The following is a 22,667-nucleotide window of genomic DNA, read 5'->3' as shown; positions in this document are numbered from 1 at the left end:
CAAAAAATAAAATGAAAAACTATTCTTTTTTCTTGATAGCAAAGGAAGTTATTTTTTAATTTATGTTTTACAACTAAATATCATATAAAAGTTTTTAAAAGTGAATATTTTTTTCCTCTTTTTAGCAACTAAACACCCTATAAACAAAATAGTATAAAGAAATTCTCTTCTTTTCTCCTCATACTTTTCTCTCTTCGTCCAAACAGAGTGTAAATCCTAAGATCACTTCTCTTATTTTAAGTTTTAGAGCATCTCCAAGGGAGGGCTCTAGAGCCCAAAAGCTTAAAATATAGAGCCAAGAGCCCGGTGCACTCGGGCTCTATATTTATTATTCAATTAATATAATATATATATATATATATATTTTTTAAATCACTTAATAAGTCTTTTTAATATTATTATTTTTTAATAAAAAATATATGGTTAGAAATTTCTTATAGATATCTTTATAATAAGACTAATATTCAATAGTTTTAGAAATTATTTTAAATTATTTTTTAATTAAAAATATTAAAATTATATTATATTAAAAATATTAAAATTATTTTTTTTAACTACTATTAACTCCTAATTTCTATTTCTTTTAATGAAATTATGGTTTACACCTTATATTTTATTATTTATAAATCGAGCTCTATAATTTAGTGAATATATGTAGAAAATAACTTGCTGTTAGATCAGTTAGTAACTTAATCAAATAATTAAGTTAACAAAAAAATTTTGAAAATATTCTTAACCAAGTCATACTAAGGGCATTTAAGTCATTTTAAAATTAAGGGCATTGTAATTATTTTAAAAATAATTTTTTTTATTTAAGGAAATATTCTCATAATAGTAGTTCAAATCTAAACTATGATGTTTTTTTGTATATATTTGCTAAATTATATGGCTCGATTTGTAAATAGTGAAAAATATAGAGTGTAAGCCATAATTACATTATGAAACAGAGTGTTATATGCAAATTTCTTTCTTTTTAAATAGAAAACCTGACCTCACTTAACATATCTAACTTATTTAACTCATAATTTATTTAAAATGTTTAGTACTAAGCCTTAGGTGGCGTTTGGTTGCGGAATAACTTTTAAGCTAATTTAGGTATGTTTACTTCTTAAACATGCATAACACTGCTTATACTGCTATACTTATGATTGGTATAGTAGTATAATTATTATTATACTTGTTGTGGCATAAAAAATAGAGATGTTTTAAAAAATGACTAAAATATAATTTAGAATGGATGGATGAGGAAATCGAAGAGATTAGATAGAAGAGAGAGTAGAGAGAGAGAGATCGTAACCGTAGTTGATTCAAGTGATGTTTTTTTAAGGAGAAATTAGTAATTAGTAAAACATAAAATATTAGATAAAAGAAGAGAGGTGAGAGAAGTAAATATTAGTAAAATAGTATTAAGATAAACTATTGTTTACTTAGTATACTAATATATCTTTCTCTTTATTAAGGTTTATTTGACATGAAAACATGGCCTTAATATCACTTATTTATTAAATGGATTGCATAGGGCATACATTTTCTTGTTTACTTAAACTTAGATTTGTTTCAATCTAATTGCCACCAAATTGTTCTAACAAACGCCTCAGTTTTGCTAGGGTTTCAGTTGCATCTTTCTTCGCTCTTTTGAAGGGCTCTTCTCGCCATTGTTGTCTTCCTTCCCTCCCCTTTCTTAGCCTAGGGGACGGCTACTTCTTTTCTCATCCTTCTTTCCTCTTTCCTCTCTCTTCTTTTTTTAAAAAAAAATTGCATATAACTTTTAATAAAATTATAATTTATATTCTGCAATTTTACTATTTACAAGTCGAGTTCTATAATTTGACGAATATGTGTACTAAAACATCTTACTGTTAATTTTGTTAGTTTAACTTAAACTAAAATTTTGAATTAAATTAATTAGACTAAGAAAATTATAAAAATACATCAACTAAGTCATACTAAAGGTATTTTAGTTATTTTAGAAATAAAATATCTCTACTTAGAATATTCTCACAGTATTATTCAAATTCAAACTAATATATTATATATATATATATTTGTTAAATTATAGGACTCATTTGTAAATAATAAAAAATGTATAAAGTTAACCACAATTTTATTAAAAAGCAGTTGTTATATGAAAATATAGAATTCAACCTATTTATTATATGTATGTATATATATATATATATATATATATATATATATATATATATTAAAAAAATAATATCTGAGTGAGTTCGGAGCAGACTCGGTATCAAATAATTTGGATACAGTTTAAACCCTTAATATGATTTATAAAACCCTAACCTTAAACCCTACCCCACGGAGGAGGAGGAGGAGCAGAAGAGCAGAGCTCCGGTCATGGCGGGAGGAAAGATCCATAAGAAGCGTTACTACCACCAGAAGCACCAACACTGTCAAGGAGTCCCCTTCGATAAATCCAAAGGGCAGCACATCTTGAAGAACCCCACCATGGTCGAGACCATCGTCGAGAAATCCGGCATTAAGCCCACCGATGTCGTCCTCGAGATCGGACCCGGCACCGGAAACCTCACCAAGAAGCTCCTCGAGGTCGCCAAATCTGTTGTCGCTATCGAGATCGATCCTCGCATGGTGCTTGAGATCGACCGACGGTTCCAGTGCCTTGATATTTCCGGCCGTCTCAAGGTTTGTTTTTCTTCTGTTGGTTCGATGTTTCGATTTTGATCTGATGGTTTGTGGTGGTTTTGTGTTATTCGAATTCGGTTACAAGGAGGCAGATTTTCTCAATACTACTTGCATAGTTTGATTGTATTTTAGAATTGTTTCATTTTTGTTCAAAACTAAAGATTTACTGCTCATATTTGTAAATTTAGATGTTTGTTTGTTAGATTATAGTATTAGAATACAATCCTAGTAATTGTAATAGTATGACGATCGTGAAGAATACAATTCTTGGTCTAGAACAAAACTTAGGGAGCGCAGTAAGGCTATGCCAAATTTTGATGCAATAAGACCGTTTTGCTTGTCATTTGAAAGAGTTCACGTTATTTCTTCAACATTTTATCTTCAATTCTTGCCGGTTGACACTGATTTAATTTTGATATTTTTTGTTTCTTGAAATCTAAATCTTTCAGGTCATTCAAGGAGATGTCCTCAAGTGTGAACTTCCCTATTTTGATGTTTGTGTTGCAAACATTCCCTACCAGATATCCTCCCCCCTTACATTTAAGCTCTTGTCCCATCGTCCAGCCTTCAGATGTGCTATTATAATGTTTCAGCGTGAGTTTGCAATGAGACTGGTTGCAAACCCCGGTGACAATCTCTACTGCCGGCTGTCAGTGAACACTCAACTCCTTGCTCATGTCTCCCATGTCCTTAAAGTGGGCCGCAACAATTTCAAGCCACCACCTAAGGTAGATTCTTCTGTCATACGAGTTGAGCCAAGGAAATCACTTCCACCTGTTAGCTTCAAGGAATGGGATGGACTAGTGCGTCTTTGTTTTAACCGGAAAAACAAGACCTTGGGATCAATCTTTAGACAAAAGACTGTCCTTTCTCTGCTTGAAAAGAACTTTAAAACACTGCAAGCTTTAAAACTGTCCCAAATAGGAGAAATGGAGGAGGACAGTATTACTTCAGATGATGTATCAGTTCTCGCGGATATGATCGGGGATCTAAGCATGGAGTCAGATGATGGAAAGGACGCTGAAGAGATGGAGGTAGAGGATGTGGATATGGTAGAACAAAGTGAGCAATCTGATTTCAAGGAAAAGGCGCTGGGGGTGTTGATGCAGGGGGATTTTGAGAAGAAAAGAGCTTCAAAGCTAACACAAGTTGACTTCTTGTATTTGCTCTCAATGTTTAACCAGGCCGGCATACATTTCTCCTGACTTATGGTGAGACTAGTTTCTCAAATGTAATCATTTCTTTCTGTAAAATTTGTGTGATTATTCTTTACCATGAGATAAATCAATGGTTTAAGTTTTTTCGCTACCAAATTATGTTATAGTTACTCATCTGTGTTGGTGCTGTGACATTATTTTCTGCTGTATAAGCACATAAGACTCGGTTAATTTATTCTGAGAATAACTGCAATATGATTTGTCATGAAGAGCAATAAAGGTCGTGTACACAATCAATTATTAATTTATACTTTGGTCTACCATATTATAAAATGTGATCAACAACTGTCCTCCAATATCTATGACCAATCACATTGTAGGAATTATGTGAAATCCTCTAAATAGAAAGCAACATGGTATATATCTTACAAAGGATGTGGTAGTGATATTGACTTCCACTACCGACTTAAAACTGGTATGAAGGAACAATTTAAATACTCTTTTCACTTTCCAGAGTAGTCTCGGGAGAAGGCGTTGGTTTTGCCTTGATATTTCCTAGAATTTCATATGGTGTGCTGCTTCTCCAAATGCAGTTACGTAAATAGCTTTTGATTTGCGTGGCTGAAAAGTGTAAAGAAGCGCTAAGGATTTAGGTGTTTTATTGATGTCAACTGAGCTTATTAAACGTCATAAGGTGCGAAATAGGTATCATCATCATGAGAGGAATGTTAGAATCATTGCTTCATATGCTTATTCTATAAATGAGCAACCATGCTAGGTTCTTCTCCACATCGAGGAGATTTCTGCATCAGTGTTTTGAAGGATGGAACTGTGGAAAAGCATGCAGAACCCCACAGACAGTAATCTTTCAGGTACACATTTCTATTTTGCTCTCTGAGAAGGGTAAGACATCATTTTGGACATTTTCAATAGAAGTCAAACAAATGCTTGAAGATACAGATTGTAGAATGTTGAATTGTTATCAAAAGGAAAAATTTACAACAATATGGAATTCTCCCATATTATATGTAAGTGATAGTTCGCTCAGTTATTTTGTGCAATTCTGAACTGAATCCTATTGCAAGCATGTTAAGGATCTTTCAAGGAAGTTCGGAAATTTCATAGTTGTCCCTTAAAAATTATGGCCATGTTGAAACTGAATACTATTTTCTGCATGGTAGCTTAATAATGCCTCATCACAGTTTATCACTATTCTTGAAGGAAAATTGAAAATTTTCGTAGTTATTACAATTGGCTGTTCTTGATAGGATATCTTGGTGTATTTATCTGTCATTTATCATACTAAACTATCCAATGAAACAAGGAAGAATGTTCCATGAGGAAATGTCTTGCTTGGTATTCAAGGATTATGTCCTATCATCTATCTGCAATCAAATAGTTGAGATTTATTGTGTTCTCGTATATAAAAAATGTTCTGTGGCTTATACAGTCAATGCTATGATTATTCATATAGAACTCTGCACTACAGTTACAATCAAACCATCGAAGTGTATCATGGTATTGAGTGTTTTATTCTTTAAATTTTGTTCCATTTTTTTTCTTTCTCGACACTATCAGGTCATTAGCTAATATTGGTTGCTCAATATGGGGCGAGTTCCTCCAAATGGCCCAGAGTAAACCCAAATATTAGTCAGAAGGCCCAAGTGTGCTCATCAATCCTCATTCTTTCTTGGAGTTGATGTCTAAGTTGATATTTGTTTTCATATTTTATCTTTGTTTTGTTGTCTATTCTCACAAGGAAAATGGATTATCTCGATGTCTTTAGACAAATGTGTTTTTTAAGGTATGGAATATGTACTGAACCATAGAAATCCTGCTGTTTATGCAATGTTTCTAAATGGCTTAATTTAGGATGTTGTAGCATCTTAGACTGAGATGGCGAATTGTTAATTGACACCTGATGGTTGTTCAGTTCTGGGTCCCAGTTGAGCAAATAGTTGCAGGACCATTTATTAGTCTCTGGTTTTAGTTGGAACCCCAGACAGGTCATGATCTGTAGGTACCTTATGCACATCTCATAAAACCTTGATACAAGAGCATTAATGATCACATGTAGTTTATGTTTACATCTGTATAACTGGTTTGTTATCTACACTCTATAGATCCATTCCATATACGTCTACATTATTACATGGAGCTCTCTTATTATTGTTACAATGTATACAGAGATAATCTCCTCTAGTAATTGTTCGTCTTCTAAGTTCTAATAGAATAAGTTTAAACCATGTTGGAGTACAAACTTTTAAAGTTCTTTACTCTAATTATTCAGCTTTCACAGTAATTATTGTTTTATTAACTCAGGTTGGAGATAATGAAAGCCAGCTATGAATAGAAAAGGATGGTTCATTGATCTCTAATAGTTAAAGCTTTTGAGGTGATCGGCATTTTTCATGTACTCATTCTGGAGTAAATTTAGGCTGGGACCTAAGAATCTAAGAGTTGGCATGTTCATACTGCTGCATCAGAAAATTCCTTCCAGGTAACCTCCATTCTGCAGGCCTACATTGATTTGACCTCTAATCAGGCTCCTAAATACTAATGCACTTGCACTGTGGTAACTTAAAAAATTTTTAATTAACGACTGTAACCGCTGCCTAATCTCATTGAAATATTACCAAGAGGCTAATTGATCAGCAAATTAATGTATAACTATATATAATATATTTTTGCAGTATGTATGTGATTATCCTTAAATTTATATAACCTTGCAGTTGAGCAATTTAGGCATTTTTTATCACCACCTAAGATAACTTTGTAATCTTTGCCTCCATATGGTTAGGCCTAAATTTAGAATGCTTTTCTAAACTTTCATTTTGCGGCACTTAAATCCTTTGGGTGACAATTTATAAATCTATTTGTAATTGGCAGATGGAAGTTATTCTAGTGCAGAAGATGAAAAATACACCTTCTAATTAATTATAATCAGTTATTGAGGTAGCTTTTTGTGAGAATCGACAAGCCTTTGGCTTCTTTCAGCCTAAATATCTCCCATTTCTAGAATTTAAGGATTGCAGAAATTCAAAGTAAGGCTAAATAATGATAAAATTGCTAAAAGTTTGATTGTTTTGATGAGATAATGTCTTTATCAGTATCTTTGGGTAGAAGTCATTTGGTATGATAGTAAGACTTCCCTTGCATCTAAAGAATATATGGTTGTTTAGAAACATTCTCCTAAAAAATAAGGATAAAATTGTCGACAACTTTCCATTCATCAGTTATGGGAGCCTTGTGCAGTAAAATGCCATTTTTTATTATTGGATATAAATCATTATCACAAAAGTAGCTTAATTGTCACAGATAAAAGTTCTGAAGAAACACTCTCACATTTTAACAAACAATAAAAAAAAGTTGGATGTACTTTATGCAGTTTTCTTTAATAAAAAGGAAAGAGGTTTGAGTACTAACATTGTTGTCCCAACTAAAGAATGTTGACCTTTGATTATTTGGTCGTTTAGATCTGTCTCTTTTATTTATTCTGGAAATCGAGTGCTCTGAAATTCTCAGTACTACCCATGAGGACAATATTATGGAGATAGTATTTTTTGTCTGGGATACAACCAACATCTCATATGAAACATGATTAAGAGTAAATTTGTCTTCCTAAATATGTTGCCAAAATTAATTTCCATGACACACTCACAACCCTAACTTTTGTAAGTTGTGATCCCTGAATAATGAGTAGTTGCATTCAGATCTTATGGGCACATATTGGCCCTCATTCAGAAATAAAAATATGTTTATTCTAGTATAAAACTCCTTATACTAACTTAACAAATAAACTACTAATTAGGCATATACTAGTATAGTTGCCTACTCTTTCCACATCTTTTATTTAATATTTTTATATTTATCAATTACTATTCTACTCTTGAAAAGACATCACTTCAATTAATATATCTCTCTCTTTCTTCTTTCTTCTTCTCTCTTCTTCTCATCCATTCATTATAAAGAATATTTTAGTCAATTGCGCAACCATTATTTCAACATAATATTATACACTATACTAGTATATAACTAAATACTAAAATTGCTTATACCGATATGAGTTTTCTTATGCTAATATAGAATATTAGAATAGCTATACTAAAATTAGTCTTATTCTACAAGTGAACAAACTAAAAGTTTCTTTCTTTTTTTTTCTTTTTGTGTTTTTCTTTTTGGTGAGGGGAAAGCCCAAAGGGAAAGATAAAAGAAAGATAAGGTGTGATACAAATTAATGAGGAAGTAATTCTTCTTTAAGGAGCTTTCCTCTTTACTTTTTATGTAATTCAAGTTATTGCAATAAAAGCTAGGCTTAGGGCACTTCTCTAAAACAAAAATAAATAATTGATGTGTGTATTGGGATGTTGACATGCATGTACATATACATGGATATAGGAACACATAACTCCTCATCCACATGAATACCCACGTGCACACACAGACATGCACATGCACATGTACCCCCATGCAAGTGGTCTCAAACATGGCCACACACACACAACACAAACACACAAGTACACTCATACATCAATCACATAAACATATGTTATTCATTGCTAAACACTTCATGTTCATCTACTTTGCTAATACATTTGTGTTAGAAAAAGCTCAGAGAAGTTCTACATTTTAGTTTCATGGTTGATGTTACATTGGTTCAATTCAAAGAATAATATTCTATTGGGAAAAAGAATTCTTAGAGTGAGTAAGTCATTTGTGATTTGATTGAAGTTTGAAACCCATAAATAAAGCTTATCTTTATTCATATTCTTTTTTACAAGAAAAAAAAATATATAATTGATTAACAGCCACGGTTCGAAAAGAATCCATTAAGGTCTGTGTCAAAAGAGTTTTTTTTTAGAAAACTTATAAGCTATTTTCAAGTATATTCATATTTTGTATTTCTATCCAAGTTAGCGAGTTGATAAGTACCTTTGTTAGCTTTTCGATAAAATTTTGGAGCTTTAAATGTGAGCAAATTGTGAGAATATAAGGGATATTGTGTACATTCATTAATTATTAAGTCCATCTACATCTACTACAAAGATAGTACCTCAATAGCAAAATAGATGGTATAAGCTTTTATATTCTGGAAGAGAGACTCCAATCAAGGATATTTTCTCGTGACTCGTTACTTCATAAATTAATTATAATTTAGTGGTGAGACATAACAATATTTTGTAGTGTCGTACTTCGCATTCTACTCCTTCCTATGGAGGCCAGGTAGCAGTCTTGCTGGGTGAGCCAAGCTATGGAAGGTGTTCCTTCCTCCTAAGTAAGAACTTTTATTTTTTGGAATTTGATGCATGGTAAGCTTCCAACTAAAGTCCATTTACTATCTCTTTAAATCAATTTTGATCCCATCTGCCCACTCTTTGGCCTTGCAGAAGCAACGAGCAACTATTTATTTTGGGGTGCTATTATGCTTTTGAGGTTTGGCATCACGTTCAGGAGGCCACTGGGTTTCTTATCAATGATACAATATTCTGGAATTGGCTAGATATTGATATTGATAGTTCGGGTAATGGGGCTCATATGATAAAATTTATAGCTATCATTGCTTCATGCCATTGCCCGTCTAAGGAATGTTGTGATGTTGATTATTGGGAAGTTGGTATCTTGGATTCCCTTGTGGACATTACTGATAGGTCACGATGATGTGTATATAAAAGGCATCGACAGGTGATGATCTCCCCTACAGAGATTTGATTACGATCGATTTTCAATTTTTATTTATTTAGGATGTATTTTGCTTATTTCCTGTTTATAGTATTTTTTTTGTTTATTGTCATTATAAGTCTATATATAGACCTGTTGTATTATTTCAGGTTAATAAAAATGAGTGTGAAACCATTTCAAGAGTGGAAGTGTGAAACTCTATTTATTTTTTCCCTTTCTTTTCTTTTCCATCTCTTTCTCTTCGTCATGCTTTGCATCATTCCCCCATCTCGGCTGGATCTAAGACTAATGCCGATGGCTCCTTTGAGATGCCTTGAAGGCTGCAGCTAGAGCTGGTGTGGAGCAACTAATTCTGGAGCTGGATGCTAAAGAGCTTGTGGGTATCCTCAATGGTGGATTTAGAGTGTCACACCCTAGTTAGATCAGTTGTTCAAGACTGTCATACAATACTACAATCTTTTTGTAAAGGTTTAGAATCATACATGCATATAGAAAATGGAATATAGTTGCCAACTGGGCAGTGAACATAGAAAAAATTAATAGAAATTGGTTTTGGAATAATGGCTATGGGAAAAATGTCTGAACCTCTTAAAGATTTTGTTCTATTTGATCAATTTGTCAGGAAAATATAAGCAGTTCATATGCTATGTTAATACTAAAAAAGTATTGTATTATAGTTAGACTAACAAAAATACCGAATTAATCAGTGTTAGGGCTACAGTAAATTAGACCTTCCATGGGATAAAAAATTTAAGTGGCAATTTATATCGATAAAAAATAAATTAAATGGGTCTAATTTAGTAAAAATACTCTTCACTATTTAGGAACGTGATCAACCTACTTTTAACACAGCAAAGGGAGTACAATTTACTGCTTGATAGTAACACTGAAACAACAATGCTTTTGACTTGCTACCAACCAAGTGTTAATAATAATCTCTAAATAATATGAACATTACTCATTGAGATGATCTCTATAGAGTGGTTTAGGGTTATTAGAACAGCTTAGTCAGCTAACCAAGTACAGGAATTGTTAGGCTTTGTGTTTTAGTAACACTATATCATATATATATATATATATATATATAGTGTTGAATACTACTTATATAGTAACATTATTTAAATATTAACTTGGTTTAATTATATTTTCACCCTCTGTAATATGACCTGATATCATATGAAACCTCTGGATAATAAAAACATTAAATATACCTTTTAATTTCGAAAGTGTAACACTGAGCACTCTTTTACTAGAGTGGATATTATAAGCTTTTATTTTCATGAGTACAATATGTAATTAAATGTGGTGAGTAAGAGTTTGAATGGTATAATTAAGAATCCAAGCCACAATAAAAGCACGACACATATAGACATCTAATTAAGGAGTCCCTTTCTAGAATCAAATGTCTCATAACTCATAAATAATAAATCATAATAGAGATATCTTGTTACACAATTAATACCCACAGTAACTATGTTTGTTTCGTGCATAAGAGATTTTTATTTCTAAATTAGATCTTTTTTAAAGAGGTGCGATAAAATTATGCATATTTTTTTAGAGAAGATTTTTATTACAGTTAATATACTTATTCACGGTTAAATAACAGAACATAAATTCTTAAATAAATTTATTTAAAATAGTTTTTTTATTTTACTATAATATATCTATTTTACATCTAAATTATGTGTATAAAATTATTCTTAATAAAATTTATGCATGAACCAAACATGACCTCATTTAACCAATCATAAAAACTGTATATAGTAGTTATTTCTTTTCTAAATTAAAAGAATTATTCCATGATTTAAATTTATCATTATAGTAAGTAGTAATTGACAATAATTTACTCTAGCAGCGAGATATTTTTAAAGCATTAAAAGTATAAAGCGGAATCAGATAATAAATACCTATAGATAAGGTGCTAATGAATATAAATAGAAAATATAGGACATTTTTTTTTAATAAATTTCAATCTCCACAAAATAAATCTCCAAAATATATTTCCATCTATATTCAATCCAAAATATTTCTTTTTCTAATTTAGTTTATAGTTTACCTATTTTGTGATTCACACTCTGCTTTTGCGAATCGTGTATTTTTCTATATAATTCTTATTTAACACTATAGGTTAACTTAGGCAGTATTAAAAAATAAATATTTTATTATAATATATAAAATAATTTATAAATATCTAAATTATTCTTATCTTCTTCATCCTCTTTTTCTCTTCTTAAAAAATAAAAGAAAAGGGAGGGGAGGAGATAGGTGGTGGCAGCGATGGGCGACGGTAGAGGAGTAGTTTGAAAAGATGGCGGAGAGATATAGAAAACGAAAGAGAATTATGAGAGTATTTTAGTAATTTGGTTGACGTTAGTTAGTCAAAATAACGTAAACGTGTTAAATAAGAATTATAAAAGAAAATAAGCATGAATCACAAAATATTTAAAATATAGGGTGTAACTTATAAAAATCTCTTTATAACTGTTAGAAAATAAAAGAAAGGGTGTTTTAGTCAATATCCACCTGCCTCCGTGTCTCATCTTTTTGGTAACTGCCCGCATACTTGTCATTATCCTCTTCACAGTGATGGAAAGTGCTCTCCTGTTTTCCGTGCATCTGTCATTATCTACCCCATTTTCCCTTTATTGTTTTTACGAAAAACACCCCCAAAAATATTATATCACCAAATCCCAGGACAGACAAGGGGCTCAAATAAAAAATCACCACAAAAAAAAAAGCACATTCAAAACTGTCTTTTTTTCTTTTCTTTTCCTTTTCTCTTTCTATTTCCATGGTATCATTTGGATCCCCTCTGCCCACTTTGGTCTTCTGTTCCATAGTTCCATCTCTAGATTTCGATAAACTTGTTGCTGTTGCTGTTGCTGTTCGTCCTTTTAATGGAGGAGGCCATGAGCCCATCTCCCTCCCTCCCACTTCTTGCTCCTCTCACTCTTTGGGTCTTGTGCTCCTTCCTCTTCCCAGTTCCCACCAATGCCAGAGAACTCGCTCCCATCCATGCCCCGCTCTCCTCTCCTCAGGCCAAGAACGTTTCTTTATCTTCTCCATCCGTGGCGTCACCCCCTGTAGGTAGGAACTAGGAAGTGAGAAGTTGCAATTAAGAGATCAGTGGTTTTTGTGATCTTTTACTTCGTTTGCTTTCTGGGTTTTAGTTTCTACGCCACCACATTGTCAAATCTCTTTGTTTCTCGCCTCGTGTTTGACTTTAAGTTTATCTTCAAGATTAGACGGAAAAAGTTTCTTCTTTTTTTAATCTGCTTATTTGCAGTGTTAGTATTCAATGATTGTTGGTTTATTGTGCCACCCAGAAGAAAATTTCTGCTTTGGATCTTTACAGTTGCTTATTTCTTGGTCAAAGATTTAATTTTTAAGAAGTTAAATAATGCAAACGTATACAGGAGAGGCAACTTATTTAGTGTTTGATGCCCTTTATCCTTGGAGCAGTGTGTATGACTGGATCCACATCTGTAATGTGTTGTTCTGAATGCAGTGATGCAGATCATAGTGGAAAGACATCGTCATTTCCACAAAGAATTGACTGTCGCAATCGTCTTGGCTTCCGCTGCTGTCGTTACGATCATTTTATCGACACTGTTCGCCTGGATCATTTGGCGAAAATCTCGTCAAACTTGCAAATCTGAGGACATCCAAAGCTCAGGTTTGCTACTTGTGTCTCACAATTACATTTATTGTTTTGCAATTGTGCTTGCTATAGGGCATCTTGTTTATTGCTTTGACTGTATGCTGTAGATGCTGCTAAAGGTCTTACATTAACTCCAATATTGAAAAAATTCAATTCATTAAAGATGGGGAAGAAAGGATTCCTGGAGATGATTGATTATTCACTGTTGGATACCGCGACGACCAAATTTAGTGACAGTAATATCTTGGGTGAAGGAGGATTTAGTTGTGTATATAAAGCGTCGCTCGAGGGGGGAGTGCTTGTAGCTATAAAGAAATTGAATGGAGGTGTCCTGGGCTGTGAAAGAAAGTTTGAGGTAAAACATATGGATGGGGATCTTGTTTGCTCAACTTGTTCATTTTGGTCGCAGCCTTCTAATTTTGATTTCTCTGTGAGCAGAATGAGCTGGATTTGCTTGGAAGAATTCGGCATCCAAATATAGTTCCACTTTTGGGTTATTGTGTTCATGAAGAGAAAAGGCTGCTTGTCTATGAGCTAATGCAGAATGGATCCCTGGAAACACAATTGCATGGTATCATTCTTCTCATCCTTCTAAAATTATCGCTTTTGGATTGTCTATATTGGTTTGGAGACAGGAGAAGCTTGGACTTGATTTCTTTTTCTCTTTTTAATTATTTTGTAGGGCCATCCCATGGGACAGCTTTGAGTTGGCACATCCGCATGAAAATTGCACTTGATATTGCAAGGTCCACATCTAGATATTGCTTTCCCCCCTTCCCGTATTGTGTCAGTTCTGAATAGTTACCATGATTGCTTATTTTTTAGTAACAAGTTCTTAATTTAATGCCGAACAGAGGACTAGAATATCTTCACGAACACTGCAACCCACCTGTGATTCATAGAGATATAAAGTCATCCAATATACTTCTAGACTCAGAGTTTAATGCCAAGGTAAATTTAACTTCTCATAATTGAGTCTATATGTTTGCACTCTTATTTTCAGAAAGAAAATGATTAGATGTACCCTTATTGTATTATTTTGTTTTCGGGTACAGATTTCAGATTTCGGTATTGCTGTAACTGGTGGTAATTTAAATAAAGGAAGTATAAAACTTTCGGGCACGCTGGGTTATGTAGCTCCGGAGTACCTGTTAGACGGTATTCCTCTCTCTTCTGTCTTTTTCCCATCTATTCCTTTATGTTTAAATCATCCTTAAAGGAATTCTGTCTGTTAATTTGAAGGTGACACATATTAGTTAAAATAGATGATGACGACTGAATTTTCAGGTAAATTGACCGAGAAGAGTGATGTTTATGCTTTTGGAGTAGTTCTTCTTGAGCTTCTAATGGGAAGGAAGCCAGTTGAAAAGATGACACCATCTCAATGCCAATCTATCGTGACATGGGTATGCAATTCTTTGACCTATACTGTCTGCAAAAGTATAAATTGGATCACGGAATCTATTAGATCCTCTTCAATAAGATGTTTTGATATATCCAAGAAAATGATTATTGTATGCAGGCCATGCCTCAGCTGACTGACAGATCAAAGGTCCCAAACATAGTTGACCCCGTAATAAGAGATAAGATGGATCTCAAACACTTATATCAAGTACTCCCCTGGATCTAATCTTCTTTCTTGACTTGAACATCAACTTTTTCCTTGCTAACCAGATCGATATGTAAATTTGTCCAGGTTGCAGCGGTAGCCGTGCTATGTATCCAGCCAGAACCGAGTTATAGACCATTGATAACTGATGTCCTTCACTCTCTTGTTCCTCTGGTGCCCGTGGAGCTTGGAGGAACACTTAGAGTTGTAGATTCATCACCTCGGGCACATCAAAAACTTTCTGCTCAATGAACAAACAAGTCAGTTGATCATGAGTTGATGAATGCTTACAAGTGATATTCTGGTCTTCATTGTTAACCACCTGGTTTGATTTGCCATATGATGTATCTGCCCCATTTGCTTGTGCATAATTTTTCAATGATCAAACTGGAGAAGCTCAAATGTTGGTCTACTTCAGAGGAAAAGCCTCCCCAACCACCCCCACCCCACTTGGTGTTATAAATTCAGTGTTATTTTTTATGTTCCCTTGTCGAGAAATTTGTTGTATAGTTTGGTCTTCTTGAACATTTTGACTTGATAATATTGTAGAAACTAGACTTCTGGTTATTATTCTTGGTGATACAGAGGAAGGAAAATAAGTCCCACCTTGCAGCATCTGAATGTATATTAATGAAGTTATAGTGATACACTGAGCATTTTAGTCTGGGCCAGATGAGTTTGAACTTCTTTGATTCATCATATATTTGTTTTGTTTAAATCCTTTCATTAGAATTAGAAACTATTTGTACCTTAAGGCATCACCAACTTGTTTTCCACTTCAAGAAATGTCATGCCCTTTGCCATATTACTTTGAAGAAATCATGTAGTTCCTGAGCTTGTTAATTTTGAGAACATCATGGTTCCTGGAACCCATTTAACGAGAAGATTTTCCAGTTTAAACAAATAGAAGTTTTCAATATGGTGATGGGATGTGAAATTGGTAAAATTGTCTTTCATAAGACCCAATTTGTGATTAGCTAAATCATGTGGGTCTGTTCCTTTCAGATGTTGCATAGAACTTCTAAACAAAGTTCATATATTTTAGAAGCTTTTTTTTTTTCTTATCCATATAAAACATACTATTTCAAACATATTAAGAATTTTTGTCTTTCTGTGTTTATTAAGTTTTGTACTTTTGCTTCAATCTCAGTAACACTGCATTTCTATTTTGGGATCTTTTGATTGGCAACTTGTCCAATATCTGGAATATTCACTGTGTATATTTTTGTAGGATTAGAAGATAAAGATGTGAATTGGCCATATTCTAACCCATCTTTGGATTAATTCATTGCTCAATTTCTATGCCTTTAGGTTGTCAAGCATCATAGAGGCATAGCTGTTGGCATACCTGTGATATATAGTTAATCTCTTGTTCTATCATTGACCTAGTCTGAAAGCCTGGTCACTTCACTCATCTAGAAAATTTAGTATGATAGTTTTAAACTAGAAGTTTTACAAATACTAATGCGACAAATAAGAAAGAATCAGTCATTTGGTCCAGGTTCTGAGCATGCTTTATGTTAATGACCACCACCAACTGCAAGGGTCACAAAGGTCTTACTTTCCTAAGCCACATGGTATAGCATGGTGCTGAGTCCTATCATTGTACTGTTCTTCTTCTGGAATATGTTTGTACTTGAGTAGATGGGTGATCCAAAAGAGACAAGGGAATTGTATGCTTTACTTTTATCTCTTAATTTCAGAATACTTATATAGGTTCCAAGAAGTAAGATTGGATGAGTGGATTCTCTTAAATTCTAGTTTTGGTGTGCCTTTACATGTTTGGTCTCCAATGCATATGACTAATGCAATTTTGAAGGTTTATTGATGCTGAAGACAATCATCATATGCAATTTTCCTTCTTTTGTCACTTCATATCTAGAATTTCTCTAGTTCTTCTAAGTTTTAAGTATGCTCGTTCGTCGTATAAAGTGATAAATGATTCTGTAGGTTATGTATGGATGAATTCTTATTTCATTAGATAGGTACTTGTTGGATATGCACTGAACTGTGAGTTTCTTTTTTCATTGGATCTTGCTGACATAGTCTCAATATTTCTGGTGACACCAATTGGCAATAGTAAAACTTCAAAAAACCATTGAGCATGAAAAATGCATGCATGCTCTAAGATCAGTCTGAAGGTCAACTTTGGTGGTTTTGACAGAAACTGTCAGCAAGACTAAGATTGATTAGATCTAGCATTGAATCATTGGATGACAGATGCACAAGCTTTTACAATTGAGATAGGTCTTTTTGCTAATTTATGCAATGGCTGACTTCTGTTAAGCCGTCGCATAAAATGCATTAACAGCTGAAGCAGATATGTTGTGACATGTTCAGCTGCAGATAGTTTTATACAGACTAATCAGTCATGACTCATGAGACTTGCAATTGAGAGCTTGTTGTGATGTATAGATGTCACCATTCTAGTTTTTGTGTAGATTAATAAACTGAAGTACTAACAATTGCAGAACAGATATGACTGTCAGCATAAGTATCTTAGACATTCAGATAAGCAAGCATTGGTAAATTTATTTGATGACTATTCTTCTTAAAAATGGAGCAAGAAATGGAAATAAAGATGTTGATAGGCAATAACATGTGAAGCCTATTAGACTGTGAAAAGAAGTTGAATTCTTCAAATTGTCATAAAGTCTGATCTAGTTTGGTGAGAACTATAGCAACAGTATATAGGGCTTGTTGGGACTTACTTGATAGTCTAAATTTCAACTTGTTATTAATCTCAACCATATAACTTTAATGCAGTTAGCTTAAATGACCTAATAACTTTCCTTCTTATAGAACAACATATGGCTAACAATCAGGTAAATTGTGTTTTACACCCCTATTATTTGGTCCAATATCAACTTACATTCATATACTTCAAATTTTAAGTACATTCATATACTTCAAATGGTCAAACTATCTCTGCTATCATTAAATCATATTATATTTTTGGGGAGATAATTTAGTCTTTTTCACACTCCCATTAACTGTTGAGTAATGATTGCAACATAGTCTAGATAACTAGATCAGGAGAATTAAGTGCTTAAGTTTAGTAAATTATAATATAATCTAAGCAATATTACTTTTTGCCTTAGAAAAGATACCAGGTTGGTGAGATGTCAACTTGTAATAGTAGTTAACACAGAGCTCAAAACATAATAGAAAGACTCATTTGACCCTCTTAATAGACATATAACCATATAGTACAATCATTTATTATTAGGTTAGTGAACTATATTCATGTGAGCATGTGCATTTTGAGTTCCTTTTCCTCAGCTAGTAGTTCAAAACATTTAGTTGTGTCCAAGTACACAGCAGCAGAAGTGGGGGGCAAAATGTGTTGGCATATTAATGAACTTTAGCTTTGCCCTTTTGTTGTGGTAGAGGACAAGAAATGCTATCTGAAGGGGGGACCAGCTCCCACTGTGCTCTTTTTTTTTTTGTGCTCAATCTCATATGAGTAAGCTCTTTGCTGCAATTAATGTGGGTGTTTTTATAGTTTTTATGCCAGTGAAATGATTACAAAATAATGTACTGTTTTGCAATTGCACTCCTAGAAGATAATTGTTGATTCTAGTTGCTATTTTGGACACAATTAAACATGAAACTTTCAAAAACAATAGGGATTGATGGAATAGTTGAATAATTTGGGATTCAATTATGTTGTTCTTCTAGAAGTTAGAAATTCAATGAAACTAAAAATCTTATCAATTGGGTAGGTAGATTAAAAGATATAAAAAAAATAATGACCAAAGTTCAAGGAATAATAGGATGGACATGGATGATGAAAGTTGGTGATGCGGTTAGGGTTAGAGTTATGGAAAAGGATGATGGTTGTGGTGGGTGAAAAAGTATCTTGAACAAGATGAGGGAGGAGAAGGGAGCTTCCAAGTATGGCTGGTTGTTGGAGTGATGAGGGAAAAATGACAAAGGATTAATCTTGATTGTAGAAGTAAGCTCGGGGTGAATACCGATGGGGAGAAAGGAGAAAGGAGGAAGGAGAAGGTAGACATGATAACCGGGCGGGCCGGGCCGGGTTCGGGCCGGGCTTTTCGGGCCAAGCGGGCTTAAGTCTTTGTTCACGGCCCAACCCATTAATCACTCGGGCCGGGCCGGGCTAGAATAGTCTAGCCCGTTACGCCCGTGGCCCGTGAGAGATCGGGCGGGCCGCCCCAACCCACCAATCACTCGGCCCAACCCATATTTCAGCTATTTTTAGAATTTTTTTAACTATTAGTTTTTTTTAAAAATATTTATATTCCTCTAAAAAAAAAATAAAAAAATTAAAATTTTTAAAAAGTCTGCTTAAAATAATGCAAAATGGTATAATACTAAAATTTTTTTCTTGTAGCAATGGTAAATTACCGTAGCAAACGGGCAAAGCACGTCAGAAGCGCACGGGCGGGCTTAGTTGCGGGCTAAACGGGCGGGCTTTCGGGCCGGGTCGGGCGGGCAAAGGGTTGGCCCGTGCCGCCCATAGGTAGTTCGGGCTCGGGCCGGGCCGGGCCTAAACCGGGTCCGGGCCGGGTCGGGCCGGGCATGGGCGGGCTGGGCCATTTGATCATGTCTAGAAGAAGGTTGGCTCAAACCTAGATGCAAAACAACAGCTCCAATAATAAATAATCCTAAAGTGGTTGCTATTATATATCTTTGGAGGGTAGCCAATTGTCAAAAACTATAAACAAACTTTAATACAAAACAACTTAACTGACAGGCGTTCGAATGCTCTTCAACCGCATTCGAACGACAAAAAACAGTGCTTTGTATGTGCTGTGCAGGTGTTCGAACGCACCAACCAAAAGTTTTCTTACTTTTATCTAAAATAAAAATAAAAAATAATTCAGTTCCATACGAGTTGGTCATGTCCAATTTGTATCACGATCAAGAATCCCAATATGTTGATGCTCCAAATATTATAAATTTTGTCATTTCCAAGGGAAATGGCATTAGATGAATTAAAAAATTGACACTCTTGTATTTGTCCTAATTTGTATCTTCGAATACAAGTTTAGATTATATGATAGATAATAAAATATGTAGCGTACCCAAATAAATATTCAAAAATATGGATGGAAAACAGGCTAACAAAAAAAACCTAGCTATGATAGATAAACAATGTGTTTTTTCTTTTTTCTTTTTCATTCATTTTTTTTTTGAAAAGAAATAACAATGTGATATTTCATTTCAAAAGTAAAGAAGGCCATTCCTTCAATATTCAGTCAGTGGAAAAAGGAAAATATTTTATATCTACTCTTGGATTTCTCTTACTCTCATAATGCTACTCTTTATTGCAATATTGTATCAAATGAGAGAAAGAGAGTTATGGGCTTGGCTCAGCACCTGACCCTATGGGATGGAGGCCCATGGGAAAGAAAGCCTATGTTTTTGGGAACAAATTATAATTTAATCTCTTGTTGTTTTATTTGATTTTAGTTTATCATCTTGTACATTAAAACTCATTTATCTCCTCGGTTCAAACCAAATTGCAACGGTTAGATTTTTCATTCAAAATTAGCAATGTTTCGTGCTGTTAATAAATAGCAAAATGACCAAAAAATGTGGGTCGATTATTGCTTTTCGGAGCGAAGATATTCTAAATGATATTATTTGAGAGTGCACATAATTTACATAATGTGTTGTGATTTAACTAATGTCTATATTTTCAATTGATAATTTATCATAATTATCTTTCTGTCCTTTTTGCCCAAATAATTATTTAGCTCTATATAATAATAGTGAGAGATTATATATTATGATCACTATCGTTAATGATATCGACAAATATATTATTCGAATAGAATTGATATGTTAAATTAATTTCATAGTCACCTGAAGGGATTTATATTAGTTGGGAAAACTTAGACTTCAACTCTATATTTAAGAAAGAAAATCTTTTCCAATTTTAGAGGGGCTTTTTTTGCATGTATACCCTTTGAAAATTGCTTATTTATATGTATGCCTATCTAAAGTTGATATTTATGTGTATATTCCTTAAAGCACATATTATTGTATACGTACCAATGATAATTTAATATAAAAAGTATAAAAATATCTTTAACTAAAGAAAAGTTTTTGAAAGGTAGAATAAGAGGAAGATAGTATAATAATATTTTTTACTATTCTAATAATATTTAATTGATATTTAATAATACACTGAAAGTAGCATGCATTAATGACAAATTAGAACGAAAAGAAAAAGATAACACTTGCTAAACAAGCTCGACTTGCAAAAATGAAGTGTTTTTCGTGCAAATATAATTCTTATTAAATAATTTAAAATGAGGGATTATTTTGGAAATGCAAAAAGTACAGGGATCGAATTTAAAATATCATAAATCTTGGGAGAAGAATATGCTTACTTAAGCATGAAGGCATGTTCTTTTTTGCACACGCACACTTTATGTACTGGTTTGTTAATTTTTCTACATAAACCCTCAAAAGTCCAGGAATTGTACTAGAATCCTATTAAACTTCAACGGGAAATTAATTAATTAATTTTAACTTTATAGAAATAGTTAGAAAAGATTAAAAATGAAGCTCGAATTCGAATTTGAAACTTTGATTCAATAATTTATCATTTGAGGATTTTTTTTTATTTCACACCCTACGTAATTCGAAGTACTTAAGTGTGTTTTTTTGGTTTACACCTTATAATTTTACTATTCTAAATTTGGCCCTTGTAATATTAATAAAATACCTTTGTTCAACAAGTTCGCAGCGCCTGACCTCAGTCGTCAGTCCTGAGTAGTCTGATCACCTCCTCTCTCGCCACCATGGCGGAGAGCACGAAATCTCCAATCCAATCGAAAGATCCGAGAACGATCGCGAGAAAGTAATGGTTTCCACTCTGGTCACCTCCTCTGCTCTCTTTTTATGGGAGTTTATGTCGAATTTTTGTTGGGTTTTTTTTTTAAAATTTCTTTTCCCCCCTGGAATCTTCTTGAAATCGGTGGGGTTTCAGGTATCAATTGGAGCTGTGCAAGAAGGCGGTGGAGGGGAACATAATCGTTTATCTGGGAACCGGGTGTGGAAAGACGCATATAGCGGTGCTGCTCATGTACGAGCTCGGCCATCTCATAAGGAAGCCGAGTGAGAAAGTTTGCGTCTTTCTTGCTCCGACCATTCCCCTCGTTCGGCAGGTATGCGCTTTCACACATCCTTAGTTGGATGCTTGCAGCTTTTTATGGTTGTGGTGATGTGGGTATCACTTTTGTTGTTTGAAGCCAAATTTTCGAGTTCTTGAAATATTTTCTTCTGATATAAGCAGAAAAGCCCAATTTTGAATCATTCGATTTCTTGAAATATTTTCTTCTAATAGATGCAGGAAAGCCCATTTTTGAATCCTTCGTTTTTTGGACTGTCGTTAGTTTTGGTCCTTAGAAGAACTTGAAAGATGGAGTAAAATTGTGTCCATTAGAAGAACTTGAAATTATATACTTATCTATATCGGATGATGTAGATTTTTATAGTCCACCATACCTGCGTCTATAATCTAATTGTACATTTTTTTTCCGGGACAACTCGTAATCGTTTTATTGACATAAACACTTGCCTAGTTGATATTGTTTTATGATGCCTTTTTTCTGCTCACCTTCTGTCATCTATGACTTTTGCATAGGCAATTTGTTTAATTATTATCAATTGTGAAGTACCTATCCCTCCACAATGTTGATGACAATGCTCATGTTGTCATTTTTTTTTCTCACATGGACTTATGAATATGCTAATTTTAGAAAATAGAAACCTATCTTCAGATAACTCACAGCTACTCTAAAAACTTAAGCTGTTAGATGACAGCGATTTTATATTTCATATTCTAACACTCCTGAGAAATTTTAATTAGCTCAAGTAGAGTTAATTTAAATAAGTAGAAGTTTTATATTTTAAACGACGGATA

At 33.5% G+C, this 22,667-nt stretch overlaps 3 protein-coding genes across 16 annotated transcripts in view; all 3 read left to right on the top strand.

The window, feature by feature from the left end:
- The first annotated feature begins 2,280 nt into the window (after positions 1–2,280).
- On the top strand, positions 2,281–9,571 carry LOC140794514 (ribosomal RNA small subunit methyltransferase-like). Of its 9 annotated transcripts, none has more exons than XR_012110141.1 (5): positions 2,282–2,658; positions 3,108–3,869; positions 6,138–6,315; positions 9,000–9,090; positions 9,203–9,571. XR_012110141.1 is itself a non-coding variant. In XM_073146606.1 (3 exons), exons 1-2 carry the CDS (start codon positions 2,353–2,355, stop codon positions 3,861–3,863), a joined length of 1,062 nt encoding a protein of 353 aa, XP_073002707.1. In that variant the 5' UTR covers positions 2,281–2,352; the 3' UTR covers positions 3,864–3,869; positions 4,594–6,125. The 9 variants fall into 9 exon arrangements, 3 of the variants coding, with proteins under 3 accessions (XP_073002707.1, XP_073002706.1, XP_073002704.1); XR_012110139.1 differs by having other exon boundaries at positions 9,000–9,124; XR_012110140.1 differs by lacking the exon at positions 9,000–9,090.
- Positions 9,572–12,279: 2,708 nt separating this feature from the next.
- LOC140793234 (probable receptor-like protein kinase At1g80640) lies at positions 12,280–15,428 on the top strand. The gene is made up of 10 exons (XM_073144602.1): positions 12,280–12,581; positions 13,003–13,170; positions 13,263–13,510; positions 13,594–13,726; positions 13,838–13,901; positions 14,010–14,106; positions 14,211–14,313; positions 14,443–14,561; positions 14,678–14,767; positions 14,852–15,428. The coding sequence occupies exons 1-10, from the start codon at positions 12,392–12,394 to the stop codon at positions 15,014–15,016; spliced, it is 1,377 nt and encodes a 458-aa protein (XP_073000703.1). The 5' UTR covers positions 12,280–12,391; the 3' UTR covers positions 15,017–15,428.
- Positions 15,429–21,487: 6,059 nt separating this feature from the next.
- LOC140793409 (endoribonuclease Dicer homolog 4-like) overlaps positions 21,488–22,667 on the top strand; it is a 72,140-nt gene continuing 70,960 nt past the window's right edge. For 5 of the 6 annotated variants that reach the window (XM_073144881.1, XM_073144878.1, XM_073144880.1 and 2 more), the window contains exons 1-2: positions 21,488–21,602; positions 21,732–21,909. Coding sequence is in view for 2 of the 6 variants with exons in the window: in XM_073144877.1 (XP_073000978.1) it covers positions 21,544–21,602; positions 21,732–21,909 (237 nt within the window). In the remaining 4 variants the exon portion in view is untranslated. The remainder of the gene's footprint in view (positions 21,603–21,731; positions 21,910–22,667) is intronic. The other variant, XM_073144879.1, reaches the window with a different exon arrangement.

This window comes from Typha latifolia, chromosome 8 (assembly GCF_019914945.1).
Source record: "Typha latifolia isolate L0001 chromosome 8, TyphaL0001v2, whole genome shotgun sequence".
Taxonomy (NCBI): domain Eukaryota; kingdom Viridiplantae; phylum Streptophyta; class Magnoliopsida; order Poales; family Typhaceae; genus Typha; species Typha latifolia.
This window is presented reverse-complemented; position numbering and strand designations above follow the sequence as displayed.